Here is a 13,320-nt window from a genome sequence, read left to right on the forward strand (position 1 = left end):
ACAAGAAAATAGAAACAGGCTGACATCCTGGTCAGGTCAAATGGATGATAAAATGCTGTAAAGAACAAGATCTGAGGTCTAAGGCAGTTCAAGATTCTGAACTCCTGATGCACTGGAAACAAACTTGGTGAGAAGGTTGGGAAAAGCAAGTGGGAGATAAAACAGACAGCATGGTTTAAATAAAAAATGAAAAAAAAAAAAAAAGTAGGAGCTGTAAGAGGAATTTCCAGTAAGGCATGCCTTCCAAAGCCTAGTTGCATTAATCTACGCATTATCATAAAACACATCAGTAACTCAACTGATAACAAGAGGCAACATTGGTAACACAAAACACAACTTCAGAAGACAACATACGATACAACTGAATGTACTGAATTATTTTGGTGACAGCACAAAATGGTCATTCCATTAAAATACTTAATAAATTAATAATCTCACACTGAATGCTGTTTGCAATATATATATTTATATATACACATACACTGCTAATACAATCAGAAACAGTTTACCTGCAAAGCAGCCTTAAGCAGCATTTGAGGAAAAAAAGAACATAAACACTACTGCCAACAACAACCATAATGCATGGTAACAAGTTATTACTTCTTTGGTCAATTAAATATAATTGTCCATAACTAAATTCCTTCACCAAGCACTGCTATTCTCTAAGAGCAAAAACCCCAACCATCGCCCACTCCTAGAGCTAGCAAATTTGAACACAAGCACTGACCTCACCTGTTCCCCATTTCCCAGTACTATTTATACTGACTCCTACTAATGATACCTAAAATTGGAATACTACCATGTTTCCACTACTGAATTTCTTTATTCAGATTTCACTTACACTTTCCAAAATTTATGACACCTGAATGATACAGAATGTATTTGAATGAGAGTAAAAAGTGCTCCATTACCTTCAAACTGGTATCTAATTCATTTCAAAAGTACCTGCACTATCAGAGAGTTCAATAGAAAAAAAATCTATATAATACATATTTAACTTCTAACACTATACCTGCAAAATCAATACTTATCTAGAGCTTCTGAATCATCCGACCGTTATTTCCCCCATAATGTGAACAATCTACACTTTTGTCAGTAAGCAAAAATAAGAGTTATCATACGTACGAATACATTCAAAACAATTTCATGTTACCACTTTCATAACTGCACAGAAGAGAAGACCCTACATGAGAAAGCCTATACAAAAGTTGCCTCTTCATAGGCAACAGCAGCTGCCAGACTATAAGAAAGTGCTGTACTCATTTGGCACAGTTCAGGAGGAGAGCAATACATAAGACTGCATGAGTGTGCAGTGTATCTCTCACTCCTACAGCATACAGGAGAAAGAGAGAGCTACTTTTACAGACATACTGAACCCGAGATGTGATTGGAATTAAGAACTCTAGTGAAAAGTTTAGGGATCCCTAAAAAAACTCCAAAGCAACCCTAATATTCTATTTACGTTCCAGTCAAAACTAAATATAATACTATATTCTGTTACATAAAAATGAATAACTACAATCCCATCTTATGCTTAAGGACGTGCAAGTCTAATTCTCTGTGCTGAAGATAACATCTTTCACTGTTCCAATGCAGAGATGAACCCTTGGGCATAGATGTCAGAGACATGAAAATGGATGTGCAGTGTACCCTTTACATTTCTGAAGTACCTTTTGTTGAATAGTGGAGTGCTTTTGCTCCATATCTCTCTTCTCCTTCGCAGCATCTACAGCCAACTGATCCAGCTGTAAAGAAAAACAGAAAATGGGATCTTTAGATTTCAAAAGAAATTTGGTTCTGTAGATTTCATAACACTGACAAAAAAATAGAACACATTATGTCTAGACATTGCACGATTTGTTTCATTTGCATAGTAAAAAACCACTTCTCTGGTTAAAGTGTTTACCTTTAATAACCATTGAAGCCTTGTTTAAAGCACTGCACCTATCATCTTGAATTAACCTCTATGAAAGGTGTACATTTCTTGTAAGCCTTAGGAGAAATGTTTCAAAGAACAGCATGGTGCCAAGCATATGCGACTCCTATACCGCATTGGTGCTCAGTCTCTGAAGAGAATGACTCATGCTTTAGCTGCTCCTGCTGGCTGACTGGCCTATGCAGCAGCGTTGGATTCAGCAGCCAAAACTAGAAAGAGCAAATGATAGTGATTTTTTCCTTCCAGAAAGAGGAGGGAATTGCTCCAACCAGGCTTTTGTATTGGTGGCTTTGATTGAGTCACCAGAACTACTTGAGCAAGGCTCCATTGCATCTTAGGACCATTCAAAAACTGCTTCTTGTTTCAGAAACAACTGATTTTGCACTGTCACAGTAGAGAGGGATTTGATTGAAGTTATCATCCTTACCAAATCAGTGATTTAAAAAAAACAAAAAAGCGTGCTATATCCATGTCTATAATGCCACCATAAAAAAAATAAAAGTTTTGAAACCATAAAGGAAAAATAAGGCAGGAAATTTAAGATATCCTCTTAGACAGTAAGTTTGTTTGTTCAGGCTTTGATGTTTAAACAAGGAATGGGGTGGAGAAACAGACATTGCTTGACATTTCAACTATCTTGGTAGTTCCACAAAATGCTACAGAGCCTGATGAGCTCCTGCTTTATCCAGCTGTTAACACAACTCCACAATCCCCAGATACTCAACAGTGACACAGCCACACTGCTTATGGAGCACTGCAGCCTGCAGCTCTGCATCTGAGGGGCAGACACTGTTCTACTCCAGGCCTAAATGCAGGAAACTGGACAGCGTGTAACACAAATCAGTCACATGGCAGAGGGCATCCTGTGACTAACAGAGCCCCTCATTTATACACCACTTACATCACCTCCATCCACTCCCATAACCACAAACAGAATTCTCTGCCAAATCCGGTCATGTCCTCCATTGCTCTCTTTGCCCTGCTTGAAATGATACAAATGAGAGCAAAAGAAAAAAAAAAAAAGGAGACCACAGGGTCTCACACCTTTACATTGGACAGCCCAACGGTTATGAACCATCACACAGCTGGGACATGTGTTTCTAAGTCCAGGCTCTGCCAGTTTTTCAGATTCTCAACATCTTTTTCCATCTCCTGCTTTTCACTATAAAAACAGCACTGCATCATTCCAGCTCCAAAACTCAGACAAGAACTTATTCTTTTCACTCTGGTCAGAAGCACAACAACCAAACAGCAAACAACTACTGAGAACTGTGGCAATCACATCACTCAATCAAAATCTCAGTCCTCCTACCCATCATTGGTTAGCCTTCAAAAATTAGATTCCTCAAAATACTGCGTTTACTGGTGAACGTATACTATACTAATTCAATGTTTTTAAGCAGTATTCTATGCAGAACTAAGAGTAAGATGTTTAAATTTTGCATCTTTACCCTAGAATGAAAATTCAAGTCAGTTCTGTTTTTAAACTAATACCACATTTCATGTGAGAAGTGCCAAATATCAAAATTTCCATGCAAAACCACATATCACTCGTGTGTCATTAAAGCTTCTCTTACAATGATCTGATCCATGAGTGATACTACACTGACTTAAAACATTCAGAACACAGAAGATGCTCAGTTCTGTCATGTAAACCAGTTGTTCTGAAAACATAAAAGAATTACACACAACTGTACAACTTAAGATTGCTTAAATTTTACTATTTCATGCTATTAAATGTCATATGAGCACAGGATTCACCTGCGAAAGAGAATTTACTTACTAACAAAAACAGCCAAGAGTATTTTCAGAAAAATCTAACAAATGCCCATTTCGTGTTTCACCATACCTCCTCTGTCTCACCATACCTCCTCTGTCTCACCATACCTCCTCTGTCTCACCATACCTCCTCTGTCTCACCATACCTCCTTCACTGCCTGTCAAACACATAATTCAACCAAAGCAAACTGCAGAATCATTAGCAGTTACATTTTCATCAGCTATTTACAAATCTGTATCTGTTACTTAAAAGCCAATGTCTGCCACCGGAAAATTCAACAAGTTGTACAACTTTAGGGATGTCAATCCAGCTTTGTTCCATTTGCCAAAAAATTAAACACTCTCAGCTTTGGGTTTTCTATATTTAACTCCTTTAGTTGCTATGATACCAGCACCAAAGTGAGTGTTACAGAAAACTCCGTACGAGACAGATGAAGAAAATGGATGATCAGCCTTTCAAAAATAACCCTGTATTCCTAACTCCAATGATATCAATGAAAAAGAAACATGAAACCTGACTGGCAGCATAAAGCGCTCCCAACTCTACAGCTTTTGTTTGCTTTCCCCATCTCCTCCTCCAAACAGGTACAGAACACACTCTGTACTACAAAGCACTAGAGTTCAACAACTACAACTCAAAATGGATGGATGTAAAAGAATAAAAGGACCCAGCCAGTGCTAAGGACAGTCACACACCTGAACCTTTAACTTGCTACTAGTGCACCAAAGGCCGAGGGCTGCAGCTGAAGCAGCTCTTCCTTTCTTGATGGCAGGACAGAACAAGAAAATGTCATAAACACTGCACCACAACTCCTTGAGATGAATGCAGATGCACCCGTTTGCTCTCATTTATTTGCTTTCATACATGGATAGACATTTAGAATTCGGGCTGGTTTTATCAATCCACAATATGCCTACACATGTACATAGATGGACCTTTCTTCCACACCAGCATAGGGTTGTTTATTTATAAGGCATTATTTTTGAAGTCTTACCTGTGCACCCAGATCTTTCATGTAGGGCCCAAGCTCGCTGAACAGATCGTAGCCTTGATGGAAAAAGGTCAAATGGGCATACATAAATGACAACATCTGGAGGGACAAAGAAAAGAAGATATTTAAAAAAGGCTCAACATTTATCAGATATTGCATAAATGTTCCTTAACTCCATGTGAACAGAACTTAAAAGAAAAAAAAAGAAGCAAAAAATCTGGAGTTCTTTTCTGCTGTGTTGCTCCCTGCAGTTCTACGTCAACAGCTTGTGCAGCTTTCAATGCTGTAACAAACATGCAAGGTAAAGGCAGCAAAGAGCCACATGAAATATTTCAGAAGATGTTTGCATTAAGGACAGAAAACCACAGTAATTCCTGTCATCTAAAAATTTGTTAGTGCCTGTTTAACTAGCATACGTACAACAGAGAGACTACATGATTTATTTACCAACTATCCAAAACAACAACTTTTCTGAACACAGCTAAGACTGTCCAGTCATAAAGGAAACAACTGGGGAAGATTTAGAGCACAATGACAAGCAGCTATACTGCTGTGATCCAACAGAACTTTGTGCTAGTTAAAGAAATTAAGGAAAATACAAATTTAGAGCTTTGAAAGAAAGGCACCATTTAATTTTGTGGTCTATTTAGCAGACAGCATACTAAAACATCTTGTATATTAGCTGACTCTAAGCTATTTATATAAAAAATACCATTTTTGTACAAATAGCTTAATCCATCTTAGAATAGACTATGAAAAGTATTTATTGTTTATAAATGAATATAGCAGACTTAAATAGCAGAATTCTTGGCAAAGTTCAATTTTAACCATGCAGCACATCCCAAAGAACAATGAAAACCTTATTAAAGTGTTCAAATCTGAACCAAGAGATTGCTAAAAGTAACCAAGTTTCTGTGCCAAGTTATAGTAAAGACCAAGCTGACTATCATCAAAGTGCCAACTGTACTTGTAATGTTTAATGAGTAAAATTACATTTTTAATGTACTGCTTTGCAGTCATTTATCATTTTGATGTATTCAAATATACCCTATACAGAAATCAAAGCATATCTTACCGATTTTAAGATTTCTGATCTTCTTTTAGATTGAAGAACATTGATCTAAAGAAAAAAGAAAAAAGTTGCTGATTTCTGCTGATTTTCTTCAGCTTACAAATTTCCCCCATGGGGGTAAACTTCAAATTACTTCCAAATAATCACATCAAAGCTTAAGACAACAAAAAAGCATAATTCAATATCTAATTTCACATGGCAATTCTAAAACTGCAGAAGCTGTATGTGAGTTTTTTAATGATTTTAAAGTGATGCAATCATAGAAAGCTTGCAACTATTGACCTCTACACTAATAGTCACAACTTCCTTAGGCAAGAAGAGAAAATTAAGACACTACACATTGTATAGAAGGAATACAGTAAACCTCTGAAACAAGGAAAATTTGTACCCATTCTCAAGAAACTGAATTGAACATTTCAAATCCTCTTTTTGACAGCATGAGCTGATCCTGCTCACCAATCTCTTAAAAATGCTGCTGGCGGCATCACTGCCTTCAGTGTCCAGACACAAAGAATAGACTGGGCCATATTTATTTTTCCTTTCAGCTGACACTTTCTAAACTGTTCCAGAACCCCCAGTCACTGAAACAAACAAGATCACTGTAACTTCAGTCACATTTTGCATATACTTGTACTTTTAAACTGTGTCATGGTTTTATGATTTTTGGTCATCAGTATTCCACACCATAACATCATGTAATGCATTGGGGGTGGGGTTTGATATCTGCCGAATGTTCGTCTGTCGGAGAAGAACTACATTTCCCCAGGAGACTTTGCGGTCAGCAAGGGGATATAACTCCAAGCAAGGTCACCTGATCCTTCTTCTTTGCCTGCTCTTCACTGTCTGCGCTTCGCCATCTGCACTTCGCCGTCTGCACTTCAGTCTCTCAACTGGACTGCACTTCTCACCCCAGCATTGTGGTGAGGTCTATACAATTCAAACAGACTCTATCTCTCTCTCTCTCTCTCTCATTGTATTTTACTAATACTATATTTAGTAAAATCATTTGTTCCACCTCAGATCAGTGCTGTTGTTTTCAAGTATTTTGGGGTCCCCTGCTTCCCCTTTCCCAGAGGCGCGGATCCGCAGATCCCTCCGCCCTGCTGGTCACGGAACTGGGCCGGACCAGCCCATAAACCGTTGACAAACTGGCTGAAGCAACTGGCCAATGGTGTTGCCCTAGAACTTGAGATATTTCACTTTATATAAATAGAAGGATTTAATTCTTGACATTCACTTAATTTTATCTTCTTTGTCTCCTAATCCTCAAAGTTGCCACCCAGACCTGCCTTGGATTTAAAGGCCCCATACAGCAGGAAAAGAAATGTGTAATTTTGTAATTTAACACCTCTGTATCAGTTCAAAGATTCCAGCAGCAGGAAAGCTCAGTGAAGCTATAATCAAAACCAGGCTGTAATTCTACACCAAAACCAGAATGTAGTTCTACAGTTCCACAGTTGGTATTTTGGAAAACTGTCTGCAGTGAAAATAATTAAATTTGTACAGAACAAACCCCCAGCTCAAGGGAGAGAATAAGAGGAAAGCGAGGGATTTGAAATGCAGTTCAAAGTCAATACAGCTGCAAAGAGACTGTTATTGTGAACCCGCTCTTCCAGCAGAAAAGAGTCATCCAAGCAGAAGGGATTCCTAAGGGTGAATTCATTTTTTGCCTGCATTAATTAAGAGATGCTGAAACTTTGCCTTGCTCTATAAAGGCACCTTTATCATAGGAACTGTACAGCGTTAGAACACACAAATTCCAAAAGACAAATGAGCTGCAGGTCAATGGACACAAGGACCCCGTCTACAGCAGTGGCTGCCAATCTCCCTACACCCCACTAATAGGTTGCACTGCCACACCAGAACGATTCTTGTCATTAGTATTTGCTAGGCTGGGTTACAGTTTATATTTTAAATATTTAAGGAACTACAGCACAGCCAACTTACAAAATACACTTAGGTCAGAGATGTCAAGTTTGAAAAGCATTATTGCTGCACTTACCTGAAGAACATAATCCAGAGCTATGTGCCGGAAACACTTCCGTGTTGCAGTCAAAATATTGGTTGCTTCCTCTACTTCATGTTGCTTATTTCTTTGAACTTGGGCATTTTTCACTAGAGCATTCTCTTTTTCTTCACTAACTTTTTCAAACTGCTTCTTTGCATCTTTAAATTTCTTAATATCCCTGCAACGAAGGAAAGATAGATGGCAAATGAATTCCAAAGCACAAAGTGCTTAAAGATTCACTAAACAGCCTGTGTTGTGACTGTTACAGCGAGCTTCTTGGCTTTCACATTCTTTAACAAATGCTGAGATCAAATAAAGAAATCAAAGTATTACTGCAGCCTCTCTGTCCTCTTTCTGAGGAAAGGAAAAAATTGAAATTTACATCAGTGTATCTCCTACTTAGTGGGAAAAGCTTTAGTAAGCACTTTTCTTCTAAACTTGGAGAATGACAGCACATAATTTATGGTTAGTAATTTGAACCATTTCCATTTAAACATTTCTGCAGCTGAAACAAAAGCCTCTCAGATTTAGAGTGATTTTTGACAAACTAAAACATGCTCTTCTCAACTTACGGCTGGTGAGTTTCAGGAAAGATGTTTCACCAACTCACTCATATCAGATGCTTTTAATTCAGTTTTATGTATGGTTTTCCCATAACAAGTGCAAAGTAACTTACTCTTTAACAAAAGTCTGAAGCTGTGCTTTAATTGATCTTTGAGTCTGGTCAAACAGGATCTGAAAGAAAAGCATTAATACGTAGTTCAGTAACTTCAGGGTATTCATAGCTTTTCATTTTTGAGATGCACATCAACACTGTTTAGGAATCCCTACACCCCACAATCCATCCTAAGCCATTGCTTTCCTCAACATTTTGAAACTCTAAGACAAGAATTTCTGAATGTATTCTGTGTGTCAAACTGAATACTCTTTCACATTATATAGCACTTCCATAGTTAAAAACATCTTTGCCAAACTTCACTGTGTAGCAAAAAAAAAAAAAAAAAAAAAAAAAAAAAAAAGAAGAGAGCAGTATAGCAATAAACACAGACTGATGACATTGGTCCATACTCACATAAACGTTTATACAGGAAGGTATAAAGGTAATCAAATTAACCGTGGCTCAAGTTGTTTTTTGATGTAACACCTGTGTAAAACAACAACTTTCTAAATTCCTCTGAAAGAGGCATCACTGGATTTTCAGTGATTGGGCACCTCTGGAAAAGAGATTGGAGTCAGTGTGCCAGAACGAGCACTGCTGCATGTCTACCTGCAGCAACACACTGTTGGCACGGCACAGAGATGTTGAGATGTATTCTTAAGATTTTCAACATACAAAGGCAAAAAGTAGACTGGAATCACATTCACCAAAGCAAGAGCAAAAAATCTAGTAAGTGATGTCAGAGCAGAAGTGTACCTCGTGTTCTAGCCTGTTCTGATGGAAGTTGGACTCAAGTCCAAGTGCAGCACTGATGGCATTACAATCTCTTCACACAGTGTCACTAACACAACTCAGCTTTGACCCACATTTTAACTTAAATCCAGTTTTTGTCTTATACAGATGACTGGCAGTTTCTGTTTTGCTGCTATGCTGAGCTATATGCTTGATTGTGACATCCTGATTAAGTCAAAAGAATACAAGGAAAAAGTGATTGTCCCAACTGAACACAAACTGTTCCAAAATGTAATGACTTAAGTGTGAAATAATCTTAGTGAAAGAACAAAGCCAAAATTCAGTTTGAGTCTTAGTATCCCTATACACTAAATCTAGGATTTAAAAAAACAGGCAGAATCAACGATGCAATACCAAGTACTGCAGAGCAAAGCACCCAGCAGCTTGTTCTTTCCTCTTTCAAGAAAACGCTGAAGAAAATGCAACTGAGTTCAAGCCACCCATTAACAGTGGTACTACACTCACTGTTCAGTCTCCATTTTCAATGGTTTTCAAGACCAAACAGGATAAAAACACTCAGCAGCCTCACCCAACCTCACAGCTGACCCGGCCTGAGGCAGGCTGACAGACAGACAGACCAGCATCTCCTGAGACCTCATCCAACCTCAATCATCCTACATCTAACAGCAGGATTAGGAGCATGAGAAGATGGTGTTTGTGCTTTCACTTTGGAAAAAGCAAAAAAAAACCAGATAAAAGAACAGATAAAGTGCTTCTTTACAAGCTGGAAATCACAGTGGGACTACTCCCACTGCTGACATTTAAGTGTGCCAATGCCTGAGGAGTGCACCAATCAAGATCAATACACAAAGAATGCAACCAGATGGCAACTGCACTGATGACTGGACTCCCAGAAGCATCAGCCTTGCAATTCCACTTACAGTAACAACGAAGCAGGAAGAAAAAATGTTAGGGGAAAAAAAAAAATAAATGAATGTTTTTCCCAAATGAACAGAAAACACTGCCCAGACCATCATTGCACCAGACTTACAGCCTTCCCAACACATTACCTTTACCACATTACATCAGTCTGGGTCTCAGCCTTTTCTGTAGCAAAGACACATACTGAAAAACAGGCAGTAATTCACATCTCAGTGGGACCCTCTCCTACCCCTTCCCTTCTTTCTCTGGACAGAGCCTGCTTCTCCTCTTCTTTTCTCCTCTAGCTTCCCCCCACTCACAAGAGCTCTCCTGCCAACTTGGTCAGCAGCAGAGCTGGCACTGAGCTCATAAGTCCTGATGAACTAAGTAGATTCACACAAAGCTAAGCAGGGCCACAGAGTAAATCTGGCAAAGCTCTACTTTAAAATCCTATGCCATGCCTCACTTCTTACGTTCGTGCCTTTTGACAAGAGCCATTGCTCTACTCAGCATGCTTGAGCACAGCAAGGAAACAGAGGGGAAAAGCAGGACAGAACTCACAAGTAGCTCTGCTTCCATCTGCAAAGCCTTCTTTTGTCTCCTTGTTTGCTATCTGCACTCAAACTGCCCCAGAGGAAGAGCTGGAATATGCATGATCTTAGCCAAAGTACTGCAAGTCACAATCATGTAGTACAAGAATAAAAGTAGGAACATGGGGCCTAGGGCATGTGTGTCAAAAGAAACACACCATAGAGCAAAGACATGGCTAAGAGGGCAAGCAGCAGCAAGAACAATGGATTAAGAGCCAACTGGATCCACCTGTTCTAGTCTGAAGAAATTGCTGACATGAAAGGAATCCTTTCCTATGTCTGCTGCTTTGAACCTTTGCATTGCTTCTCTCTGCCAAAATGTCACTGTCCACTTCTTCTCAAGCTATCATTTTATTTCATTATACAAGATAAAGAAATTCAACTTCCATTGTTTCTCTTCCCTTCTAAGCTAGCATCTCAAACAAAACACACACACACACCGCAGCTTGTAGAACAACTTTAGCTTGATGCTAACAAGGAGAATTTCAGCTAAAACAGTTTGAATTGCATTTTAAGCTTTTAGTGCCATAAAGAAAACGCTACATATCTTCAGCACTTGGAGATACTTCAGTTGCTTTCCACCACTTTTCTGGAAAAGAGAAGAGAAGCAGTAGGGGCCAAAGGGAAAAGAAGAAAACAGAAAAAAAAAGAACACCAGTGTAGCTGGAGTTGAGCCATCAGGGTTATGTTCCAGCCAAAAATCACTTACATTGTGATAATTGATCATTTCCTGTAAGGTGTCAGAGAACTTTGTCAAGTTAGCCTGTAAAAAGAGAAAAAACAAAGTGGTTTTAAGTTCAGTCCTACTAAATACACAACACAAAAGCCATGCTTGCAGCTTTAAAGTAAAGAACTTAGGAAAAGGTTTCCCTTCACATGATTATTCAAACTGAAACCATTTTGTTAGAAGGAGAACACAGGGATATCATAAAGTAAATCTACTGAAGCTACAAACAACCCAAACAAAATGTTTTTGCTACCTACCTGTATATAAAGGACCAAATTGAAGCAAAGCAGGAAAAATTCAAGTTCAGCTGACTAAACTATGCAAAGGCTACATAATTTAACACAACATAAACCTAATATAACTTCTAATCACAATATAAAATCTTAATATTACACCACTTCATATTTATTAAAGCTTGTAAGTAACACCAAAAGCTTGGTTAGTATGTTGCAATCATCCAGACATATACATTTACTGCAGGAAGTGCTGCCTCACAGCTGCTATGGTTAGCACTACCAAAACGAAGTTGTAGAAATTAAGTATCAACAAGAAACAGAAAATAAGGCTCCCTAACACCCCTGGCTAAAAGCTTTTCTAACAATAAAAAGGAACCACCCAGCTGGAATAAAAAAATGTAACAATTGATTAGAAGTAAAACTGGGCCAAATTCAGGGGATTTTGTCACTGTACAACATCTTAAACAAGTAAGCTTCAAGACAACAAGCTTCAGCAACACTCAAAGCCATACAGGAGCCCACAGGCATTACATATAACCAGTGTGAAGATGCATACTTGCAATCAGTGCTGTTACATAATATGCATTAAACATGCACGATATACAAGATGTGCACGTAATTATAGCTGCACATTACATAACTTCATACTCACTTCACACCAATACATGGGAAATATTGTTTCCCAAATTAGCTTATCAAGACACCAGTCTGAAGTTACAACTTCATCAACGTGAGCTTTGTGAATTTAAAATCTAAGTGTCTATGGATCAGAGCATGCGAGGCCCAACTCCCCAGAGATCAACTCAAGGAACTCAGCTGTACAGAACTGGCTTTTACACTTTGTAGCTGGAACAACTACAACAAAATAAACAGGGCACACCTGTTCACTGCTCCACTCCTCCCGAGATGACTACTGCTGTCTTAAGATGCTCTGGAGTTTGAAAAAGCCTCGTCATTACAGGTTAATGCTGAAGTGAAACATGCATTTGCAATGCACCACAGCTCAGAAAGCTCACTTTTAAGGCATACTCCAAAGAAAAACCAGCAACAGCTCAGTAGCATAAACCTCAGCTACCTCCCTTGCTGAATGCTGCACTATGTGCCCTTTTAAAGTTACATGTTTCTACATCCACTTTGACCACTAACTTACCTCCACCAATGCATCTTTACAGGAATATTGTGCGAGGTCTCGAATTCCATTCATAAACTGCTTGTTGGCCAAACAGAAAGCTTTCCCAGTATCAATCATTGCAATACAAAGCTTTACCAGCTAAAAAGAAGAAAAATGATACAGTAAGATGTTTGTTTTTATGAGGTTTTTGCTTGTTTTGTTTTTACTTTCTCTAAACACCACCAACATAATCTTTCTTTTCCACTTTCTTCTTACTTTTTGCTTATGGCTCCTTATCCTGAGCACACTGTCCGTCTTCCAGGGAAGAAGCAGCAGCATATAATTTAGTCCAGAAATCACAACTGTGGGACAGTAAGGCTGAGTGCAATGTGACCAACCAAGCAACAAGGTTGCCATCCAACTATGGGCCGTAGTTATCTAGCTCACACACTGAGCTGGCTTTAGATTAAAGCATTAGACTAAATCACTAATGCTTCACATTACAATTACGCTGCTGAAATACTCCCCTTGTGCACTTGCCAGGAGAGTAAAAGGGGC

General features: G+C 38.6%; 1 protein-coding gene across 3 annotated transcripts in view; it reads right to left on the reverse strand.

The window, feature by feature from the left end:
* The window catches only part of ACAP2 (ArfGAP with coiled-coil, ankyrin repeat and PH domains 2), a 56,161-nt gene that overhangs the window by 26,740 nt on the left and 16,101 nt on the right, over positions 1–13,320 (reverse strand). For all 3 annotated transcript variants that reach the window (XM_042878211.1, XM_042878210.1, XM_042878209.1), the window contains exons 3-9: positions 12,802–12,921; positions 11,398–11,451; positions 8,464–8,522; positions 7,782–7,965; positions 5,783–5,827; positions 4,711–4,806; positions 1,671–1,745 (exon numbers count right to left, since the gene is read on the reverse strand). In XM_042878211.1, the coding sequence (XP_042734145.1) occupies positions 1,671–1,745; positions 4,711–4,806; positions 5,783–5,827; positions 7,782–7,965; positions 8,464–8,522; positions 11,398–11,451; positions 12,802–12,921 (633 nt within the window). The remainder of the gene's footprint in view (positions 1–1,670; positions 1,746–4,710; positions 4,807–5,782; positions 5,828–7,781; positions 7,966–8,463; positions 8,523–11,397; positions 11,452–12,801; positions 12,922–13,320) is intronic.

The sequence above is a fragment of the Lagopus leucura genome, unplaced genomic scaffold (genome assembly GCF_019238085.1).
Source record: "Lagopus leucura isolate 7727_CA_CO unplaced genomic scaffold, USGS_WTPT01 Super-Scaffold_100021, whole genome shotgun sequence".
In the NCBI taxonomy this organism is placed as follows: Eukaryota; Metazoa; Chordata; class Aves; order Galliformes; family Phasianidae; genus Lagopus; species Lagopus leucura.